Raw genomic sequence first — 23,768 nt, 5'->3', positions numbered from 1 at the left:
CTTTTTCTGAATGGGCTTCCCCGTGTATTTTAGTTGGAAAGTCAGATGGTACAGTAAGATTTTGTACGGATTTCCGTAAAGTTAATGCATTAACAAAACCGGACTGTTTTCCTTTGCCCCGCGTCGAGGACTGTGTGGACCAGGTTGGCTCAGCCAAGTTCGTCAGCAAGTTTGACTTGCTGAGGGGCTATTGGCAGGTGCCTTTAACCAAGAGAGCACAAGAAATTTCATCTTTTGTCACTCCGTCAGGATTACATTCTTACCGGGTCATGAGTTTTGGCCTGCGAAATGCTCCGGCGACTTTTCAACGCCTCATGAACCGAGTAATTTGTGGCCTTGAGGGTTGTGCCGTCTATTTGGACGATTTAGTAGTTTTTAGTGACAGTTGGGAGTCTCATTTAAAACGGTTGCGTTCGGTGTTGAGACGTTTGTCTGATGCTCGACTTACAGTGAACTTGGCCAAATGTGAGTTTGCGAAGGCGACCGTGACGTATCTCGGGAAGGTGGTAGGGAACGGCGAAGTGCGTCCGATACAGGCTAAAGTGCAAGCCATTCAGAATTTTCCTTCCCCAACGACAAAGAAAGAGCTTATGAGGTTTTTAGGGTTGGTAGGATATTATCGATCTTTTTGTCGAAATTTTTCTACGGTGGTGGCACCGTTGACCAACTTGTTAAAGGGTAAGACGAAGTTTTTATGGTCTTACAGTTGCGAATTGGCTTTTGAGAACGTGAAATCCTTGCTGTGTTCAGCGCCTGTGCTTATGGCTCCGTGCTTTGACAAACCTTTCACGTTGCACGTCGATGCCAGTAATGTTGGAGCTGGAGCTGTCCTTCAGCAATCTGATGTGGATGGAGTAGACCATCCAGTTAGTTTCTTTTCGAGAAAGTTTAACACATACCAACGTAATTATTCTGTGGTCGAAAAGGAAGCGTTAGCCCTTATTTGGGCCTTGCAGCACTTTTCTGTTTATCTTAATTCCTGTGCACCTATTGTGATCTACACGGATCATAATCCATTAACCTTTCTCAACTCTTTGCAGTGTCCGAATCAGAGGTTGGTTCGGTGGTCCTTATTTTTGCAATCCTTCTGTCTGGATATTCGACATATACGAGGATCGGAAAATGTGGTAGCTGATGCGCTGTCACGCGCTCCTGATGCACTCTAATCTATTGGATTTGAATTTATTCTCTTTGGCGTTTTTGGGAGCTGTCTTCGGCCCTGTACTTGGGTGTATACTTTGCCTGTTTATTGAGATTTGTTTGTTTTGTTACAGGGATCTTTGTGGGAGTCCCTGTCTTATGGGGAGGGGTGTGACGACCTCTGCTGCTGCTTTTGAGAATTGCAGTTTGGTACCGGAGCCCACTAATTGCCTCAATTGGCAGTCAACTGGAAACACCTGTGACCGTGCCTTAGACGCTTCTTAAGAGATCACCAACTGAGCCAAGGGAGAGGGAACTTTGGTTTTGGATTTTGCTTTTGGACTTTGCCTTTTGCTTGCGTTGTATTTTGTTACTTTTTGCATTTACATTTCAACTTCAACATTGCATTACACTTTCGACCATGCATCTTGCTTTACACACTGATCTTGCTGATGAATACAGAAACACTTCTATTTTCTTTAAATGTTTTCATTTTATTATTTAGTTTTGTCTTACTTTTGTAGTTAAATAAACATTACTTTTGAGCTTACAATTTGGTTTACGTGTGTCCCTTGTTTTTGTTGCTTCCCTTGAGCCAAGGGTCGTAACAGCTACATAGTTGCATAGCATAGTTGTCAACAGAACTCAACAGAACTCAACAGAACAGAACACGCACGCTGGAAGAAGTAGTAAAATAATGAGTGTTGCTTCTTTCACTTGGTCCTCCATGAGTGCGACCAAAGGAGAAACCACAACGACCACAGGGTTTTCATTGGGTCCCATCTTCTTAGCGACCATCGGAGCCAGCAGATAAAATAAACTTTTGCCGAATCCTGTAGGAAGGACGGCAAACACATCTTTCCGATCGACAAATGCCTTGATTGCAGTTCTCTGTTCGTCTTTTAAAGTGAATGCGCTGTCAATTTCTTCTACAACAGACGCAATAGTGGGATCTAAACATCTCAGTTCTCCAGCTTCATCTCTGAGGGAAACCAGTTCAGCCCAAGCGCTGTTTGATAACGGGATGATTACGTAACTGCAGATCATCTGTCCATCATCGTATAAAGCCCGCCCTGGCAATTTGATTGGCCCGACTAATTCTGAACCGATCATAATTACCAAAGTCCTTTTAGGCAAGTCATGCCACTCGGCCGCCATCTTGGCAACGCCTCCGGGCAGCTATTTCGGACTAACAAGACCAGGCTCCTATCTAAATGAATGGGCAGAGAGTCAGAACTGCAGTTTCACTGGTCACCGGGACATAAAAACTGCATGTATAGAAACAGCAGTAAAATATGATAAAAATCGCTGAAAAAGTTTGATGACTTTGCCCCAAAATAAGGTTTAAAACGCCTTTTTCCCCACAGGTTATACTTTTACTACGCATGCGCAAGGGTTCACGACACCAACTTAATTTACGTCTCTATCCAGAATACAGCTGCTCTACAGCACATACTTAGAATGTAAGGTAACATATTTGTGGTCGATATAAAACACTTTAACTACTAACCAGGTTTAGATGTTATGGGAAGAAGGAGGCGAGAACCGGCGAACATTCAACCATTTTAATAAATAAAGAAATACAAAAATGGAAGTATGTCAGCAGCCCCTCGCGGACGACTGCTGGCCACACAAAACAGAAACAAAACACAACATAAAATCAGGCCTGTTTCTCTATCAATTTCCACTGTCGTTGCTCCTCCTTTTATGCTTCCGCTCCTCCGTGAGAGATACGAGACCGGTGCGTCAACACAACTCGCTGTCGCAAACCTCAACTGTGCGCATGCGTCAGTGGAACCAGACGATAGGCTTACATGTTTCCCGGCTTGACTGTTAAAAGCAGACGATTGGCTTTCCAGCGGGAGGGGCGGGACATGTGCATACAACCGCCATCTTTGGCGTTATGGGTTTACCCTATGTAGTTGTATTGAGGATTGAGGAAGTGGCATGTCTCTATATAAATAGTCTCTGTAGTTACTCCTCAATGGAGCGAGTCCAGACCGAACTTCCCGACCAAAAAATTTTGCGAGCGGGGTTCGGGCTGGCATCCAGGCTAGACACCACTACACTACTTAACCTACCCTAAACCTGCGTATCATATGCACGTAAAAATTAATTTTCGCGTATAAATTTCAGGACTAACACAACGCGTGCTATAGAGACGCATTTAGTGAAATCGGTTGACAGTTTTGAGTAGTAGTGTATATATATTGTGTTTGACATTATATTGTGATGCATAATGTGTAAATCCGTTAAATTTGTCCCTCAAACTACACATATTACATTAGTGCTATTGCCCTTTAAAATCTCCATCATATTCCCTAAATCACAAAATAATAACAATAATAATGTGTTGCATGCATAGAGTAACTCAAAGCACTTTGTAAGTCCGACTAATTCGAGCCAACTGCGGTCCTCGATTAGCGGTGAAGGTCACATGCGCGTTCCGTCTCTTCCAATGGCAAAGGGATTTTTAATTAAATATAATATATTTTGTCTTATGTATTAACTCGTTTCATCTGACTCCATAAAATGAAAGTGTTTTTTTCAATGATATCTGTGCATCATTAAAACGTTAATGTTTGACTGTTCCTTTTAACTCCAATGAAAATAATATCAAAGTCTGTTAGAATAATCAAATATAACAATTTATTATGTCGGGTAAAAGTATTATGCCAATTTCATAATCAGTTCAAATATCATCAATACAAAACATCAAATGCTCTAGGATAAGAGAAAAAGATGCAAACCCAACATTTAAGAACTACATGAGCTACCTCACGGGCTATCTGAAATACAGAAAAAAGCCACGACTCCTTGCTGCATTCCATTAAATAGCCAGAACTTCTTTTCAATGGTAATTTGCATTCAGGTTACGCCTTATTTTGGGGGTAGGGGAGAAAGGCCATTTGTCCACCTTTCTTTGTGTGCCAGTTTCTCTAAACTTCTAAAAACCTTATTTCCTTTTGTTTTACTTATTTGGAAATGAGACATATGTATCACTTACCCTGCGACAGTTTAAATGATACTAAACACAATACTCAATGATAATCATTCACATTAAACCATATATATATTCTTATGTGAGTTTTAGCTGTTACTGGGTGAAATGTAAATCAGGTGACACTGCGTGAGGGGGAGGTCGAATGCTATTTCAGCAAGTTCCTTTGTTTCAATAGACCATGTGGTCCAGACAGTGTCTCCAACCAGTTCTTACAAGGCCAAATGTTAATTTCCAGCTTCAACCAGTTTCCCAGTCTTACAACTTCATATGAGGGCGAATCTCCTCGATGATGAGCAGCACGACCCGATGAGGCCAAAACTGAGTTGCATTGTTTTGTTATCACTGTAAAGCTGCTTTGAAACAATATCTACTGTAAAAGTGCTGTATAAATAAAGGTTACTTGACTATCTATACAAGAAAATGGAAAACAAATATATGCATAAATATATGCATGTACTGTACCCATATTTGTGTGTAGACTTACTATTAATGGCTTGATAAATATATTAACTTGTCATGTATCCAAAATGCAACAATATTAATGTCAGTGTCATTTATGGTATAAGATCAAACATAAACATACATATACATTCTTTGTAAATGAGTCATTAATTTCTCACAAGATTGAAAACACTTCAGGTGTAACAGGTTTATGACACACAATGCATGTGATATCTCACTCAATAAAAGCTTGTGTTTCCTCGTGTTACTGAACACTGAACAACAGCGGACTATTGCAGATCGGTGAGACACACATTTCACATAGGCTATATTTATTATTTAACTGTGGCAAATACATTGTTTTTCACAGACTGTGATGATGCGTTTCCACGATTATTAAACATTGCAAATCTAAAAAAGTTTTTTTTGTAAATACATTTTAATAATAATAAAAAAAAGAACGTACATTTATATCACTGTACTTTGTTTTATAACCTTGGCATTATCCCTCTGGGGACTAAGTCCTTTTTGGTCCGTTTTCTCTATTTTGACATTTGGGCTTATAAACCATATGTAATGGAGATGGAGCACTATATGTTTGGTATCTATGGATTCAGAAGACCCTAAGCTAACATAAGCATGCATGTAATGTGTTTATAAAGGAAGTATGAGTGAAAAATGTACAATAAACTAGAGAATTTCAAAAACGGAAATTAGATTTTTGTCATTTATTTCTGAAAATCACACAACAATAGTGAACAGTTTTTGAACAAAAAATATATTTGTCAAAGCCTTTGCTTGACAGACATGTGTAATTGTTAAATAAAATGTGTAAAGAACAATGAAAATTTTAACTTTATTTACAAATAGTCCTAGGCGTTTTTCTTAGGAGTGCTTAGAATTTTCTAAGCAATGCTTTCTCCTCGTCACTCTCCAGTAATTGTTCCAGAGCTTGTTCCACCGTAAATCTTTACTGCTTGCCATCATAAAAGTGCTAAAACAATAAATAATGTTATAATTGTATGTATATATATGTATATATTATAATTGTTCTCTCTCTCTCTCTCTCTCTCTCATATTTCTCTGATAATCCGCTCCGTAAGTCTCCGTTCGCTCTCTCTCCTTCTCTCCATTCAACGCTGTTTGCGTCATATCCCTAACTATATAGTACCACCAAGGCTACAGAGTCCTCTGATTTGCTAGATACGTCATGGTAACCTTCCTCTGATTGGATAAGAAAAATATTTAGCCATCGGCAATTTTTCCATTGGTTGTTGCTTGCGGAATCTGCCAAACAACATCGATTTCATTGGCCCGTTACATAGTGGTATTGCGCAACAAGGAAGTGTGTATATTTACAAGCCGGGTAAGTTATCACTGTTTTCAGCGGAATCTAAGGAAGACGGTTAAAAAGACCGCACCTCTCTGTCATTAATAGTTTTTAAGATATTTACACATTTGTAAAAGTATGCCATTTTGGGCGGTACCGCCCAATCCGTCCCCAGAGGGTTAAGTTACAAACGCTGACCAACACTGAAAAAACCCTCAATAAGTAATAGTTTCTTATTTAAAGTTTCCTTTGCAATGCTCTGTTTTACATTGAACTCAAACAATGTAGCACTAAATTACTGCTGTAAAAGGACAAGTTTGGTATTTTACACTTAAAGCCCTGTTTTAAGATCGTTTCTGATTAAATAGAACGGTTAAGATTGAATTCGGATACATGCTGCTGTCCCGAGAAATTTCGGTTTCTGTGGTTGCACCCCCCACCTCCACAATAGCCGCGTTTCCACTGCCCGGGCCAGGGCTAACAGTGGGTATTATGAATTTATTTATTTTTTAAGATAGGAAGATAGCATGTATAGAGGGTTCACGGAAGTCGGCCATTTTGGAGGCACTGAACGTAAACAATGCCATTGAACTGAACGGACTCGCAAATTTGGCTGATTATTGCTGCTGAAAAATGGTTGAGTTTTGGTCTGTACTAATCGGTTGCATCGGGAAAAAACATTTCGAGTTCTATAGACTGCCAAAAGTTAAAGAGAAGAGTGCAAAAAACTGATGAAAGAAGGCGTTTGTGGTTGAGAGGCACAGCATCAGCTCATCAACCACATGTGTAAATGAAGCGTTGACTATGGCTAAAATGTTGACGTATTTAACTATGGCTACATTCACACTGTCAGTCCAAATCCGATTATCTTTGTATCCGATTGGAATCTGATCTAAAATGATGTCCACACTGTGTATCGCAACTGTTCAGATCCGATTTGTGTGTCCATGCAGCTCTTGGGCAATCTGGCACTGACATTGTCATTGTGTTGATGGAGGGGTTTGCATTTGCAATAGAGATGTTGTCTTGTCTTATTTAAATTTTACAACATGGAAATGTGTAGCCGCCGCGCTGGACTACTGCGTCTTGAGCCTGTGGCAGAACTGCAGGAGGCTGTTATGTACAGCTTTTTTTCCGCGCTCTTGTCTGCGCCGGTTTCAAAATATGTGTCAGAAATAATGTTCTGCTCGTCCGGCACTTTGCAACAACACAGCATTGTTTCGACAGCGACTTTCAGCATGTTTCCTCTAACAACGTCTGACGTTTACATTTTACGTGGCGTGAGAGTCACATAACTTGCCACGCGAAATCCGATCGTTCAGACTGAAGCCGATGTCCTGATATGTGATTTGAATAGGATTTCAAAACACTTATGGATGTAGCTTGAAACAGAGTTCATGTGCTTTTTTGGACTGACAATCTGAACGTAGCCTGTGTCGGGATAAGAAATAGAAGGAAGAATTGCAGTACGGGCTAGAGAAGCTAGCTCGTTCGGACCTTTACCACATATTAACTTTAGTTTGTCAAAATGTTGCACACTCTCCTGCTTACTAAGTCCTTCTCTATATGATTTCGCACATACCACGTGTTTTTTCCATGTTTTATTAGTGTAACAATGTGTTCAGTAGTACATAAACAGTGCAATCCATGCTGTTGTTTACATCCGAGTGCCTCCATAACGGCCGCGCATCCGGGGTACCGCCCAGAACGTGACGTTGGTGAAACCCCTCTATATTAACTCACCGGCCGTGGCTGCAATAGTGTCCGGGTTGTCTCGCGAGTCGCCACTAACAGAGGGACGCAGCACACCGTCCATCAAGTCGATCCATGGAAAGTCCCTTCTCTGAGCTCCGCTTTGTTCATTGTGCGTTTTAATCACCTTGTACAATACTGCGCCCGCAACTTTTTTTTTTTTTTCTGAACTTGAAGTGTTGCTCGCTGAATGCTTAGCTTAGAAAGTCCCGCATCGATGTATTTTATAACGTCCTCGTTTCTTCACACCCCGTCAAATTGACGTTGTACCCTTTCTTCTGCCCAAATTCTCAGAAGAGGTTTCTTCGACAGACCAGTACAGGCGATTCTCCATTTCCAGCAGCGATTTTCACCGCCAGCACGGTGCTAGCACGGCTCGGCCCTGGCCCGGCAGTGGAAACGCGGCTAATAGTTGCATAGGTGCACAGAAACAATCCTTCCTAAAACGCATTAAACTTTAGTTTACAAAGACGTGAAACTCACCGAGTGGTCAGGGGTGTTCACTGATATGCTCACACAAAAATCGCTGCAAAAGATGCTTTCCAACAGGTTTTATCGTAGTTTTTGTCCAAGTCAAGTCAAATGGAGTTGTTCAAAAACTACGATAAAACCTGTTGGAAAGCATCTTTTGCAGCGATTTTTGTGTGAGTATATCAGTGAACACCCCTGACCACTCGGTGAGTTTCACGTCTTTGTAAACTAAAGTTTAATGCGTTTTAGGAAGGATTGTGGGGGGGGTGGGGGGTACAACCACAGAAACCGAAATTTCTCGGTCCAGCAGCATGTGTACAAATTTCAATCTTAACCGTTCTATTTCATCAGAAACGATCTTAAAACAGGGCTTTAAGTGTAAAATACCAAACTTGTCCTTAAGGTTTATGACTTACTAAGAAACTTTTCAGTGAACAACAGTAGATTTTGTGTTACACTTTGTAAGACAACATATCTACACAATATAGGTAAATGAAGTACCAACCGATGACAGAGACTTCAATAATTGGTGCACAATAATGGGAATAATCGGTGGATATTTTTTTGAGAATGGGTCATTTTGAAACGTTACAAGGCATCTGGCTGATTACAAAAACCAGAAGCCAGTCTCGAGAGGCTGGTTTCACTCAGGGCCGTATTAAGACAGGGTGGTGCCCCTGGGCACTATACCTCAAAAGGCCCCCTATATTCAAATATCTCAATTCAAAATGTACATCAATTAATTGACAGCATCAATTCACGTTGGCTTAAAAATAATAATAAATCTATCAGGTTACTCACCTTTACAGGCATGAAAACGGGTCAGGGGTGAAAAGGTGAGAAGGTTATTGCCCCTCCAGGGGGGTCTGGGGGCGTGCCCCCCCGGAAGAAATTTTTAAATATTCCATATTTGAAAGCATCAATCTGATGCATTTTGAGATGCATTTTTTTTGCCAACCTGGGGAGATGGAGAAACGTCTCGGTTACGTATGCAACCCTAGTTCCCTGATAGGGAACGAGACGCTTTCAAGGGAACTTCGAGCTGCGTCAAACGCTGTGGGAACGCGAATACCCACGTCGCCATAGGAGCAAGTGACCGTCATGTGAGATCTAGCGCACAGCGGACGAGAGCACCTGCACGGTGAAGACCATCCAGTCGCATCACAAACCTCACTTAGGGAAACTCCTGACAATAAAGCTTTGGATGCAGCCATACTCCTAGTAGAGCGGGCTCGTACAGCCAAAGGTGAAGGCTGACCAGCCGACTCATAAGCAAGTGAGATAGCCTCGACCACCCACTTGCTCATTCTCTATTTAGACGCAGGACACCGTTTCCTGGGTGGCCCGAAACATACAAATAAATGTTCTGATTTCCTCCACAGGGCAGCTCTGTGGACATAAGCGTCTAACGCCCTCACTGGGCAGAGCAAATTAAGTTTCTCCTGGTCTGACGACAGAAATGGAGGAGGACAGAAAGCCTGCAGAACTGTAGGTCTAACAACATTAGTAGGGACCTTAGGACCATAACCTGGCCTAGGGTATAGAAAAGCCTTAACCATACCAGGCGAAAATTCCAGGCACGAACTGCTGGCCTCAGCCTCAAAGTGCCACGAAGGAAACGAGTTATAAGCGGGTGTCTCCCAAGAGAAACTCCACTGAAAGGGACGTGGTAAGCAGCCAGTGCCGCCACATACACCTTTAGTGTGGAGGGGGATAACCCTGTGGAGAAACGCTCCTGCAGGAATTCCAGCACTGCACCCACTGGGCAGTTAACTGGGTCCTACAGGTATTCTCCATACCAAGAAGTGAAAAGTTTTCACTTCAAAGGCATATAGCTTCCTCGTGGATGGAGCTATGGAGTGAAGGATGGTCTCAACAACCTCGGTTAAGAGACCGGAATCTAAGAGCTGGGCCCCCTCAGAGGCCAAGCCCACAGTTTCCATAACTCTGGGCGGGGGTGAAATATCATGCCGCCCGCCTGAGAGAGTAGATCCCTCCTGACCGGGAGCTCCAAAGGAGAGCCGTTCAGGAGAGAAACCAGGTCCGCAAACCATACTCGGGCCGGCCAGAACGGGGCTACTAATAGTAGGCTGACCCCGTCCCGGCGAACCCTCTCCAGAACTCCTGGTAGCAGAGCAATCGAGGGAAAAGCGTACAGACTGACTGCACCATAGCGTCCAACCCCAGAGGGGCTGGATGACTGATGGAGAACCACAGACGACAGTGCGATATCTCCTTGGAAGCGAATAGGTCCGCCTTGGCGCGACCGAAACTCAACCAAAGGAGCTCCACCACCTCAGGGGTGGAGTCTCCATTCCCCCGGCCTTGGCCCCTGCCTCGACAGAGAGTCCGCTACCACATTCAAATAGCCAGGAAGATACATTGCTCTCAGTGATAGTAACTTCCCTAGGGACCACAGGAGGACCTGACGGGCCAACTTGTAAAGCCGGCGAGACCGCAGGCCCCCCTGACGATTTATATAAGAGACCACTGACGTGTTGTCTGACTGAACTAGCACATGATGACCTCTGAGGTCTGCTAGGAAGTGTTTCAGAGCCTGAAACACTGCCAACATCTCTAGACAATTTATATGCCATGATAGATGATGGTCTTGCCACAGACCTTGGGCTGGACGACCACTCATGACCGCCCCCCACCCTGTGAGGGAAGCATCCGTCGTTAGCTTTATGCGACGACAAAGAGCCCCCAGCACAGTATCTTAGGATAGGAACCAAGTTTCTTTCCACAAGACCAGAGCACGAAGGCAGCGCCGCGTGACTTTGATCGTGTGGAGTGGATTTCCCCTCGGGGAGAATCCCTTGGTCCTGAGCCACCACCGCAGCGGTCTCATGTACAACAGGCCAAGGTATAACGTTGGACACTGCTGCCATCAAACCCAACAGTTTCTGAAACTGCTTTACAGTGAGTAGCTGGCCTAGCTTTACTGTTTCAAGGCTGAAGAATCGAAGCGATGCGGGTGACCTAATCCCAAACAACGCCCAGAAAAGTGGTCTCCAGGGAAGGAGAAAAACACTTTTCTTCGCGTTCAGCCTCAACCCCAACTTCCTGATATGCGCGAGGACGACATCTCGATGTCGAACCGCCATCTGCTCCGTAAAGTACGGGGAGATAGCTAGACCGAACGGAAGAACCCTATATTGGAATGCCTCGCCCCCGAAGGCAAACCTCAGGAACTTCCTGTGTTGTGGAAGTATGGAAATGTGGAAGTAAGCGTCCTTTAGATCTATCGTGACAAACCAGCCCTCGGACCTGATTTGTGACACGACCTGCTTGATAGTGAGCATCTTGAATTGAGCTTCCCTACCGAGCGATTTTATAGGCGCAAATCTAAAATTGGACGCAACCCCCCATCCTACTTTGGAACGATGAAATATCGGCTGTAATAACCTAGCTCCAAACTGGGAGGAGGAACCCGTTCTATAGCCCCCTTTTGAAGGAGCGGTTTCACCTCTTGTTCCATTACCAGAACCCCTCTGAGTTTCGGTGGACGACACCTAAATTGGATCGCATAACCTCTTACTACTGTCTGCAGGACCCACTGAGATATTCTTGAAAGGCTTTTCCACTCTGCCAAACAAATTCTACTAAGGGTACCAGTCTCTCGAGACTGGTCTCTGGTGTAATTTGAGCAGCAAACACAGCGCCCTGTAACGGCGCACCGGCAGGGAACAACTGGTTTGACCGCTCTGAGACCCTCCTCAGAGGGAGCGAGCGTCCCTCGGGAAAGCACTCGCTGGGACCGTCTACGCCCCGGCATGAAGGCGGGGTTGGCAGAACGGGCCCCTGAGGGCACCGAGGAGGAATGGGCACCGTAAAAAGAGGTGAACACCTTTCTCCCTCGGTGGGGACCGCCCTCAGCATAGCCAATATAACTGTCCTCAAATCAGTTCTTTTGCTTTTTTATATATATATATATATATATATATATATATATATATATATATTATATTATATTATATTATGTTTATTTTTCAAAAAGCTTTGGCTGAGAGTGCCGCGTCTGGTCCCACGTTCCAGCCGATACTCTGCTTTGCTGCGCCTATGCGATGAGCTCGTGGACGGCCGGGGCTGCTCCCGCCCAGCAGCCCCGTGGACGTGAACTTTTAATGGAAGAAACCCTTTAAAAGCTGCTGCCTGCTTCTTTTCTTCCTGAAATTATCAATGACAGTATTAACTAAGTCACTGAATAACCCCAGAGGGGAGAGAGAATCATCTAAAAGAAAGCTTTCTCTTTCTGTTTCATGTTGGAAAAAAAAAATCATTTTACCACAAATCGGCAGCCTGACGCAGTTCTCGAACCACGTCAGTACTGCCTCCTCACTCATGCTCACGTCCTTTAGCAAATCAGCCTGGTATGCCTGCAATATAGACATTGTATGCAGACACAACGCAGCCTGACCTGCCGCCAAATACACTTTACAAAGCCCGAAATATTTCATAATGGCTTGGAAGGTAATGCCGGTGCTTTAAATGACAATGCAGCCTCGGAAGAGAGATGGCTCGCAAGCGTCTCTTCTACCCGCGGCAAAGCGCCGTCCTTTCTTTTCAAAAACCTAGCCCCCGTTAAATCTGAATATGTGAATGATTGGGGGCTAAAATTATATCAGAAGCCTGCTTCTTCCATAATCTTGACACCTCAGTATGGAGATCATGAAAAAACGGCAAGCACCGGCATGGAGGTTGCACACGGGAAGGGAGAAATCTTTCATCTAACTTAGATTTAATAACAGACTCCTGCCTATAGCAACTGGCCACTCAATGCTTAGTTTTAAAACAGCTCGAGTGAGAACCTCCATGAGCTCTTCGCTTTCGGGAGTGTTAGGTGGCGAGTCCTCCACATCTCCCTCGTCAATACTGCTATTTTTATCTCCTAGTTTTTATAACTATATAACGATAGTTGCAGTACTGGTGCCTCAGCCCGGGCGGAAGAAACCGCAGAGCGTGCTTCCAAACCGGGCTGAGACACTGGATCTAACAGGTAAAGGCAGAGATAAGGCAGAGCCCGTCTCTAACCCCGCTGAAAGATCCATTTGCGATCCCCACGATAAGCGTCGCCGCTCAGCCTCGGCAGAAGCGGGACTCGAACCGCGGGGAGCGCGCACCTAGCACTCTCCTCAGAGAGCGCCCGGCGGGAGCGGAGCGTCCATAAAGGCAGACGCTCGCAATGCTCGCAGCCAGCCCCCTCGAGAGCTGACTGGCCATCCTGCACTCCCAAACAAACAACACAAAGAACGTGTGTATCCCCGCCCGTTAGATAGCGCGAGCAGGGAGGAACACACTTCTTAAATGCCGTTCGCTCGCCATAGTCTCTCATACAAAATTGTTTGTGTGGTGTAAATGTGATAACTCCTGCCTAGCAAATACTAAAGACAGACAGAAGCTGATGCGCTTGTGTTTTTGGGGTGCTTTATAGTTTCCTGGTCGATGACGTCACCGGCCTATGACGTTTCATCTCTCCATTGGGCTGATTCCATACGTGCTTCATGACGCACAACGCAGGGGCGTTCCCACAGCGTTTGACGCAACTCGAAGTTCCCTTGAAAGGGAACTTAACTTCAACCATGAGTCAAAAATATTATGGCCTCCATAGCGTTAGCTAATAATTTTCCACCGGAGCTTTAGCTAGCTGGCTAATGTTGCGTTCTCTCCTGCTGTGTTCAACTCAATTCATCAAACTGTAGCTAGCGTTAGCTAAGCCTATGTCAACAGAGCTCCTGGGTAACTTAGATATAGCCTACCAGAAAATCTTAGGGATGTCCCGATACCATTTTTTCTGAACTGATCCAAAAATTCTGAGTATCGAATTATACCGATCCGATACCCGCGCAGTTTTTTTTTTTTTTAAATCAAGTAGAATTTCTATAACTCTGTGTGTTGAACTGATAATCACTATTTTGTGTTAAACACAATCTACTTAATACAGACAACTTCATTATAAAAAAATATATAAAAAAATATATGATCATATAACCTATGACAAAAATTATATTATAAACTAGATTAGTGGGTAACTCAGCAGTAAAATTTAGTCTAGAAAAATCACAAGTGCACAATAATTGTATAAAATCTGAACATTTAGTAAAAAAAAAAAAAAAAAAAAAAAAATTATTTAGTGGGGAACAAATAAGAGAGAATAAGTGTAGCACTAAATCTGGTAAAACGTTTTCATGTATTAAGTTTAGCAAAAAAATGATGATTAGATTAGCAAAGGTGTCAACTACATCCCCAAAGTCCATTTCTTTGTTACCTTTGTTTCTTTGCACAGTCAGCTCCGGCATTGTCAGACTCAGCGCTGCTAGTGATCGCAATTCCTGTGATGTTCTCTAAAAAAAACTTTCGATCCCTGGAACATTTTGAATTGTAGCTAAACGTCTAGCGTCCTTGTCTTTCTTTAACTTTCTTTTTGCAAAACCACTCAAATTATGTCTGTCCATTTTTGATTTAGATTAATTTTCTGTAGCCGTTAAAAAAATTACACATTTGCGCGTACTTGTGGACCAACTCAACTCTGACAGATTGGGGAGGGGAGAGTGATAGTGCCTGGTCATGTAATCTTTATTTATTTATAATTTATTATTATGATTGTTAAATTAGTGTTCATAAACGAGTTATGTATGGTCTTTCAAGAATTTCAAGTTAATAATATAACAATTTACGAAAAATATTTTTAAACCTTGTGTCATGTGGTGCCCCCCTAGTGGTTGTGAATGGTTGGGGCCCCTGGGCACTGGCCCAAGTGCCCTTGTGGATAATCCGGCTCTGGTTTCACTAGTATAATTTTTGGCAGCGTGGAAGCTACTGCCAAATGTTTCTCGTTGGGCCCTGCAAACTATAGGAAAGGGTTATCAAATGCAGTTCGTGTCTTGCCCACCAGGGTTTATGGGAGTCCTATCTACCGTGGTGGGCCCGAGCACCTGGTAAAGGAACAAGAAGTGAAAACCCTGCTGGAGAACGGGCCCATAGAACATGTCCCCCCCTCCATCAGGACACCGGGTCCTATACAGCCGGCATTTCATCGCTCCAAAGGAGGATGGGGGGTTGCGTCCCATTTTGGATCTGAGAGTTCTGAACAAGTCAGTCATGCAACTAAAGTTCTAAATGTTAACGTTGAGACAAATCGTGCCACAGATCATATCCGAGGACTAGCTTGTCACGATAAATCTCAAGGACGCATACTTCCATTTATCCATAATAACATATCACAGGAAGGTCCTGAGGTTTGCTTTCAGGGGCAAAGCTGACCAATATCGAGTTCTTCCGTTCGGCCTAGCACTATCACCCCACACCTTCACGAAATGCGTAGATGCAGCTCTGGCTCCTCTGCGTCTGCAGGGTATTCGCATCATGAACTATATCGACGATTGGTTGATTGACGAGATGTCGTCCTCGCACACATGAGAGAGTTGGGGTTACGGCTAAACGCCAACAAGAGTGTGCTTTCTCCATTACAGAGGACCACCTTTCTAGGCGTTGGGACTCAATGTTGATGCAGGCCTCTCACCGGCTCTCAACGGCACGCATAGAGTCCTTTCAGCTGTGAAAAGAATAACGCTAGACCAGTCACTCACTGTCAAACAGTTTCAGAGGCTGTTGGGTCTGATGGCAGCAGACTGTTGGGTCCAACATGATACCTTTTGGCCTGTTTTACATGAGACCCTGCAGTGGTGGCTCAGGACCAAAGGGTTTTCCCCGAGGGGCAACTACTTTCGCAAGATCAGGATCACGTGGCGATGCTTTTGTGCCCTAGATATGTGGAAGAAACCTCTGTCCCAGGGTCCCGTATTGGGAGCTTCTTGTCGTCATAAGACGCTAATGACAGATGCCTCTCTCACAGGCTGGTTAGCAATCCTAGCAGGACGCTCGACTCAGGGTCTGTGGAGGGACCACCATCTCTCATGGCACATCCACCGACTGCTGGCCGATGGCTGTTTTCTTTGCTCTGAGGAACTTCCACACAGATCTCAGGGGCCATCATGTGTTGGTCCGCACAGGCAACACATCGACGGTGGCCTATTTAAATCACCATGGGGGTTTGCGCTTGCGTCCACTCTGCAAACTGGTGCACCAAATCCCTCTGTGGTCAGAGTATGGGAGCAGACATGCTGTTGAGGCAGGGCCCAGGCCCGGGGAATGGAAGCTCCACCTCGAGGGTGTGGAGCAGATATGGAGGGTGTTCGGCCAGCCACAAGTGGATCCGTTTGCGTCTCGAGAGACGTCTCACTGTCCACTCTGGTTCTCCCTGATGCATCCAACTCCTCTGGGACTGGATCCGATGGTACAGCCGTGGCCGAAACTACGTTTGTACGTTTTCCCCCGATCGCTCTACTTCCGGGAGTTCTGGAGAGAGTTTGCAGGGACCATGTACGCCTACTTCTTATAGCCCCACGGTGGCCGGGCCGGGTATGGTACCCCGATCTAGTGTCTCTCCTCGAACGGACCTCCGCTGGAGTTACCCGTCAGGAAGGACCTTCTGTCCCAAGCAGGGGACTCGATCGTTCACCCCCGTCCAGAACTGTGGAACCTCTGAGGGGACCCAGCTCATAGGGACAGGTCTCTCAACTAAGGTTGTGGAGACCATTCTACACTTCAGAGCTCCCTCCATGAGAAAACTTTATGCTCTGAAGTGGAGAGTCTTCACTTCACATGATGTAGTGACCGTCAGTTGGACCCAGTTAACTTCCCGGTTGTTCCAATGCAGGAGCGGTTCACTGCAGGTCTATCCCGGTCCACTTTAAAGGTTTATATGGCGGCCATAGGTGCTTACCACATTCCTTTAGGTGGAATGTCTTTGGGTAAAGACCCCATAGGTATCTTGTTTCCTCCGTGGTGCTCTGAGGCTGAGGCCTGCAGCTCGTACCAGGGTGCCAACATGGGATCTGGCATGTTCCTAAAGTCCCCACTAATGTGAGCAGTTGTCTGAACAGTTGTTCGTGTGTATCAGGCCCACTAACAAAGGGGCCCCTCCACCTAAGCCAGCGTTTCTCAAAGTGTGGGGCTCGTCACACTGGTGGGCAATAGAGACATGACAAGTGGGGCGCGACAAACGGGAGGCAATTTGGTCATTTGTGTGCCCATCTCTATTAATTCCTTTATTTATTGACCATACACTCAAAGCAAAACAACGACACATTTAAATCTAAAATGTTTTTCAAGGCGACCGTTACTTAGATCATATCACTTTATGGTTTCAATGGTGACGTGTCATTGCTTGTCATGTGACACACCGCAGCCACAATAGCATTGATGATCTGCTTTTATTACATTTTTCCTTTTATATTCAAAATATTCACAAATTTGTTAGCTTATAGCAGGAATATCTAATACTCCGATTGTCAAATATGTGCAGGTGGATTTATGTTGTGAAGTTTAATATTTTAATATTTTTGAATGAAGCTACAAATAATAACGTGTACTAACAAGCAAATCCTAGCATTTCTTGTTAGGTGTGGAATCATGGTAATGTGATTTTTGTCTTATGTCTATGCCATGGATGTTTCTTTTGTTCCCACTCGGCACATCTTCCACTAATCCTTTATCTTTGTTATTTTGTGTTTATTTAGCCATTGCTAAGAACTATACCCATCCCGTTCTTCTTGATTCTTGATTCTTGGTTCCTGTTCTTCGCAGGAACATATCAACAATTTTGAGACAACTGTGAAAATAAAAGAGGATTGATGATGTACCAATTACCTTCATGCAATGCGGGTGAAACAATCTCAATTCCACCTGAACTTAGAAATTCACTATCATGCCTCGACATTGTATGGTCCGATATGTTTGAGGCTGTAGAGATAAACCCGGACAGAGCCAGACAGCAAGAGCTCGACTTTCTCCAAGGAGCCCCACCAACTTGGCTGAATTTTTACACATCGGTAAACTTACCATTGGTCGAAAGGGACGGCTTTAATTATTTAATACATTTAATTGAGAAGAGAAAAAAAAAAGCTGTCTTATCAGTGATGTTTCTTTACGACACCAGCCTGGCAGTGGGGGATCAACCCTCGGCATGCAGGTGCTTTGGCACTTCCGGAGAGATCTCAGATGTGCCAGAGCCATCGATTCTGACATAGACACCAAAGAGCTGTCGAAACAAGTGCTGGACCTTTTTCTGCTGTCTAATGAAGAACATGCAGAACAAGATCAGAAAACTGTGCTGCTGCTACTAGACACCAAGGGAAAGCGGGACAATAATCTGCCTATCAAGAATGAGCTCTGGGAAAACCTGATTAAAGAAATCCATGATAGGGGCATTAACACTCAAACTCCAGTCGTGATCCTACTGGACTGGAACACTGAAGACTTCAGTCTAAAAGACACACTGTTTCTTGCTTCCAAACCCTCTGAAGATAAAATCAAACTATTGAAGGAAAAACTTCCGCAACAGATCCGACTACAGAGAAAAAGCCAGTGGAAAGTTACAACCATAAATCTGTTGTGCGATGAAGACAGCGGCGGATCAGCACTAGCCGTAGAGATACTGCAGGAGTTGAGTGACAAGTTCACATGTGAAACCTGGAAAGACCCGTTCAGAACAGAGATTTCAGAAAATAAAGAGTTTACAAGAGAGATTGAAAATCTGGCAAATGAACTGTTCAGAAAATATAAAACACATAAAAAACCTGTGCTTCTCCTGTTGGATCACAGTGATGACGAGCCACTCCGTTACTTATTAAAGAAACTGCAGTCAAAGCTTCAGCAAGATCAGACCGACGGTCCTGCATTCGTCATTATTAATGCTGTTACAAAGAGTGTTGTTCGAGGGAAAGGCCATGTGAAGCTGAAACTGGAGCTCTTACCAGAGGAGAAGGAGAGGTTTGCTCAGAAAAGCCTGGAGATTGAAAAAAAACACAAGGAAATGTCAAAAACGTTTCATGCCTTTAACATAATGCGGGGAGGTTTCCAGAGAGAGGACGCAGAGAAAGTGATCACAGGAGAAATGGTCAATCTCATTGAAAAGGACAAAACGTCCAGCAGCACAAAAGTTCTCAGTTTTTTGGCTTTGATAAATTCATATGTCCCGGGTTCACACTTGTCGAAGTCTTTGTGCGAGAAATTCACTGATGGAAAACCTTCGGTGGAAGAGATAATGAAGCCTTTCATGGATCTCATAGTGATTTTCTCTGACGGAAAAGCAAACTGCATACGTCTGAAACATCCGATGATTGCTGATGCATGTCTGAAAATGGTCATTAAGAACAATCTGACAAGATTTGACATTACTCTTGACTTTTTGAACAAGATGGTGAAAGGAAATGAGAGTGATTATGAGCAAATCTGCAAGAGATTGTTGTTCACAAGACCTCAGGGTCTGACAGGAAAGGAGATGTTTTCCAGACTGATTCTTGACATCATGAGGGAAGGTAAAACTAACGAATGCATTGGTTTGTTGGAGAGGGCTTCACATTTGTTCTCCACAAACCCGTTTTATCCTCAAGCACTTTCACGTTTGTATTACATCAAGGTTACTGAGAAAAGAAAATACCGTGAGGCAGAGAAATGGGCAAAAGAGGCAATTGAAAGAGACCCCAAAACATCTCATATTAGGGACACATTGGGGCAAGTTCACAAAAACCACCTGTCGAGGATCTGGACTGGAAGTATATGGGTTAACGTGAATAAACCATTTACAGATACGCGTTTGCGCGTTGCAGAGTCTGCCATTAAAGCATTTGAAGATGAAGAGAAAGCAGCTGAAGACAAGTTAGATGACGACACCAAATTCAATATCTGGGGCCACTTTGGTTTTCTACAGGTTTGCAAGGAGATTTATGATTTAATCAGTCCAAAGAATCCTCTTGAACAACAATACCATGATTTCATCAATGATCTCAGAGGTAAAGTTGAGTCCAAGTATGATTTCTTTGAATGGTACCTGACATTCTCAAGCCCAAGCATCAAAAAAGAGGAACTAGAATACGTCCGTAGAGATGTTGAGGATTGCTACAAGCTATACTTTACACAGGGAACGCAGACTGAAGAAGAGACCCTGAATGAGAGAAAACAGAAGACTTTTGCAGGAATGCTTAATTTCCTAAAATCTGACATCAATGTACTTAAACAGAATTTGAGTGCGATTGAAAAACCCCAGTCCGAAGATGAAACCCAAACCGTCCTCTACATTCTTGCCAACCTCATCTTGAGTCAGGCGGGTGAACCGGCGGGAGGAACAGAAGAGCTTCAGGACATGTTACAGAAACTTTGGTCGACAGAAGCTGAAGGCAGAAGCCCAGAGTTTTACCTCTTGGTCCTTTTGCTCTTTTGGCCCGATGAAGCAAAGCCAAACCCTCCAAACCTTGGAGACTGTGTGCAATATATGAGTCAGTCATACAAGAGGACCTATCAGAAACATCTTCACCGTCGCTTCCTGGTTCCTCTGTTCTTCTACGGGAAAGGAGAAGGCTTGCAGAGACTCGTTCATGCCTTAAAACCACATCAGAACTCAAGACTGCACCAAATGGATCTGATGCTCCTCGCTGAAGTATATGAAAGTGTAGAAGTTGAATGTCTTCAGCGAATCGAAGGGAAGGTGGAGGATCATCGAGTGTTTGCTGTTAGAAACGGGCAACAGATTGAAGTCAACGCCTACAAACAGGCCAAAGTTAGCAAACAAGGACGCGTGTCTTTCTACCTCGGCTTCACAATCAGAGGACCTGTCGCCTTCAACATCACATATCACAACTGTGAGTATATGCTTTATTTGTCAGACTTATAAATCACATATTTGCCAAGCATTTGTCAGTAGTGAAGTTCAGTTGTGTTCAAAATGTAGATGATATACAGTCAAACCAAAAATTATTCAGACACCAGATATAATATTTGATATTGTAGGAGCCATTTCTGACATTTATGTTGAAGTTAATTTAATGACCCCTGCTGGTGAATCATGATCTTACGGTCTTGGAAGGCCTTGGAACAGAAGGAGTTAAATTTGCACACCTGTGCCAATTAGTGGCATTAAGGCAGACAAAGGAGGATTCTGGTTGAACAGTGTTTTGTGTTTTGGACGTTGGAAATGCATGGACGCCAGCAGGCATATGGTTTTCAATTTATTTACTTGTTGGTTTATTTATCGAGAGAATCAAATACTATGCTGGAATAAAACGAACAATCTATTGAAACCCCTGAGGCGTCCGAAGTGACTTACTGAATGGGCTTTTTCACATTTGAAAACCGCTGCATTGGAACATTTGGAAGTCACCTGCGTTTGGAAAGTTGGATTTACGGATTTTCCCATAGGAAACTTGGAAGAATGGGAGCTGCATTCTCTAAAGTATGTGGATTATACATGTTTCCCGCTGGAAATATGCACTCAAAAAAATGATTTGTTGGCTTTACTTAACTTTTTTATGTAAACAGGTTCCACCGGTTCCACATAACTATGTTTCGTTAAACAAACATAATATGTTCATGTAACTTCAACATCATGGAATTTGGTCATTTTAAGCAACCCAATTAAACTCTGAGCTAATGAGTTAATTAAGTGAATAATTGAGTGATGATTGAGCATTATTGAAGACACCTGATGTTAACAAGCAGAATCTCTGAAGGAGAAAACCGGAATGTTTAAGTCACCATTATGGAGATAAGTATTTGTTTTAGTTGGGCTCTTGACCATTAACTTATTAACTTTAGATTTTGTTTGGTTGCTGTACATGAGTTATAGCAGCCGGATGAACAATGAACTAAGGTGATCTGATGGTGTTGGTTGTGTTTTAACATAATCATTATTTCACAATCATTTGACCTCAATCACTGAACTTATATTGAACCCAATTTCTGAGTTAAGTTTACCTTACTGTCATTGTAGAGCATACTATTTTTAGGCTTTTCAATGAAATTCAAATGATCAAATCAAGACATAAAAAAAGAAACTTCTTAAAAAATGTCTTGAGTAGGCACACACAGACATCAAGAATCAGCATATGAATCTCAGCAATGGTGACAAACAGATCATAAGCTCATTATTTATTCATGCAGCAATGCATGATGGGAGCCATGAACGAGTTTTGATTGGTGGCACCCAGAATGCACTGCAACATGCTTTATAATTGTCACCATTGTTGCGATTCACAGGCTGATTCTTGATGTCTGTGTGAGCCTATTCAAAACATTTTTTTTTTAGAAAGTTTCTTTTTTATTTATTGATTTGATCATTTGAATTTCATTGAAAAGTCTAAAAATAGTATGCTCTACAATGACAGTGCTGCTATTATCCATAAGGTAAACTTAAAGAAATTCGGTTTAATATAAGTTCAGTGACTCAGGTCAAATGATTGTGAAATAATAATTATGTTAAAACACAGTCAACACCATCAGATGACCTTTTCAATTTGTTCATCCGGCTGTTATAACTCATGTACAGCAACCAAACAAAATCTAAAGTTCATAAGTTAATGGTCAAGAGCCCAACTAAAACACAGACTTATCTCCATAATGGTGACTTAAACATTCCGGTTTTCTCCTTCAGAGATTCTGCTTGTTAACATCAGGTGTCTTCAATAATGCTCAATCATCACTCAGTTATTCACTTAATTAACTCATTAGCTCAGAGTTTAATTGGGTCGCTTAAAATGACCAAATTCCATGATGTTGAAGTTACATGAACATATTATGTTTGTTTAACGAAACATAGTTATGTGGAACCGGTGGAACCTGTTTACATAAAAAAGTTAAGTAAAGCCAACATTTCATTTTTTTGAGTGTGTGAGGATTTAACCTTTATCTCCTTGGACGTTCGTGAGTAAAACGCTGAATTGGAGCGAGCCGCTGCGCTCATACAATGACTTTGAACGTGAGCCGCCGTGCTTACACCACAAACTGAATGGGCTTTTTCACTTTCGTTTGTCTTCTCATTTGTGTGTTGAAGTTTGAGTTTATCTTTGAAAAATGGCAGACGAAGAGCCTGAAGAGCAGGATTTGTACGAAGAAAAAGAACTGTTTAAGTTAATTGCAACACGTAGGGGGAAGCTTGGTGTTTTAACACGCAAACGAAATGAAATCAATAGTCTTATTGAAGCTGGACAGGACAAAGAAACTGTTAGGAAACAAGTTAACTCGTTTGATGGATTTTTTGCTGAGTTTATTAGTTTACAAGTAACTGTACAAAAATTGACGAAAGATGCATACGAAAAAGAGGCCGATAACGAAGACTGGTACCAACCCAAATATCAACTTTTCAAAAGCTTCTTAGAAGGTGTCACAAACTGGCTCGAGGTTGATCAAGATGGTGAAAAGGAAGAGGAGGAGCAGGACGATATTGGTTCGGTTCAGCCCCAAGATAGCGCATCTCAAGTAGCGCACAGTGTCAAAGCAACAAGCGCTCTCAGTTGCGCGTCACGAGAATCTTTCACTCATCTAAAGGCCGAAGCAGAATGTGCGGCTATTAGAGCAAAGGCGGAGGCTTTGAATGAAAAAATTGATCTTGATATCGAAGAAGCAAATATCATTGCAAAATTAAAAGCAAGAAAAGAGAAATTGGTCATAAATTGTGAACTTGCTGCTGCAGAGGCAAAGGTTAGGGTATTCAGAGAAGCTGAAAAACAACGTTCAGTGTCGGGCGTATACAAATACGGGACATCAAGGAAGTATGATACCCCTGCAACAGTACAA

The 23,768-nt window shown here is 43.1% G+C and overlaps 1 protein-coding gene across 1 annotated transcript; it reads left to right on the top strand.

The window, feature by feature from the left end:
• Positions 1-16,561: 16,561 nt before the first annotated feature.
• Positions 16,562-20,871, top strand: LOC130079559 (sterile alpha motif domain-containing protein 9-like). The gene is made up of 3 exons (XM_056244869.1): positions 16,562-16,816; positions 16,858-17,038; positions 18,092-20,871. Exons 1-3 carry the CDS (start codon positions 16,562-16,564, stop codon positions 20,869-20,871), a joined length of 3,216 nt encoding a protein of 1,071 aa, XP_056100844.1.
• Positions 20,872-23,768: the final 2,897 nt, after the last annotated feature.

This window comes from Rhinichthys klamathensis, unplaced genomic scaffold (genome assembly GCF_029890125.1).
Source record: "Rhinichthys klamathensis goyatoka isolate OS25496 unplaced genomic scaffold, OSU_Roscu_1.1 h1tg001143l_1, whole genome shotgun sequence".
Lineage (NCBI taxonomy): Eukaryota > Metazoa > Chordata > Actinopteri > Cypriniformes > Leuciscidae > Rhinichthys > Rhinichthys klamathensis.
The sequence above is the reverse complement of the archived record's forward strand: the minus strand, read 5'-3'. Positions and strand labels throughout refer to the sequence as shown.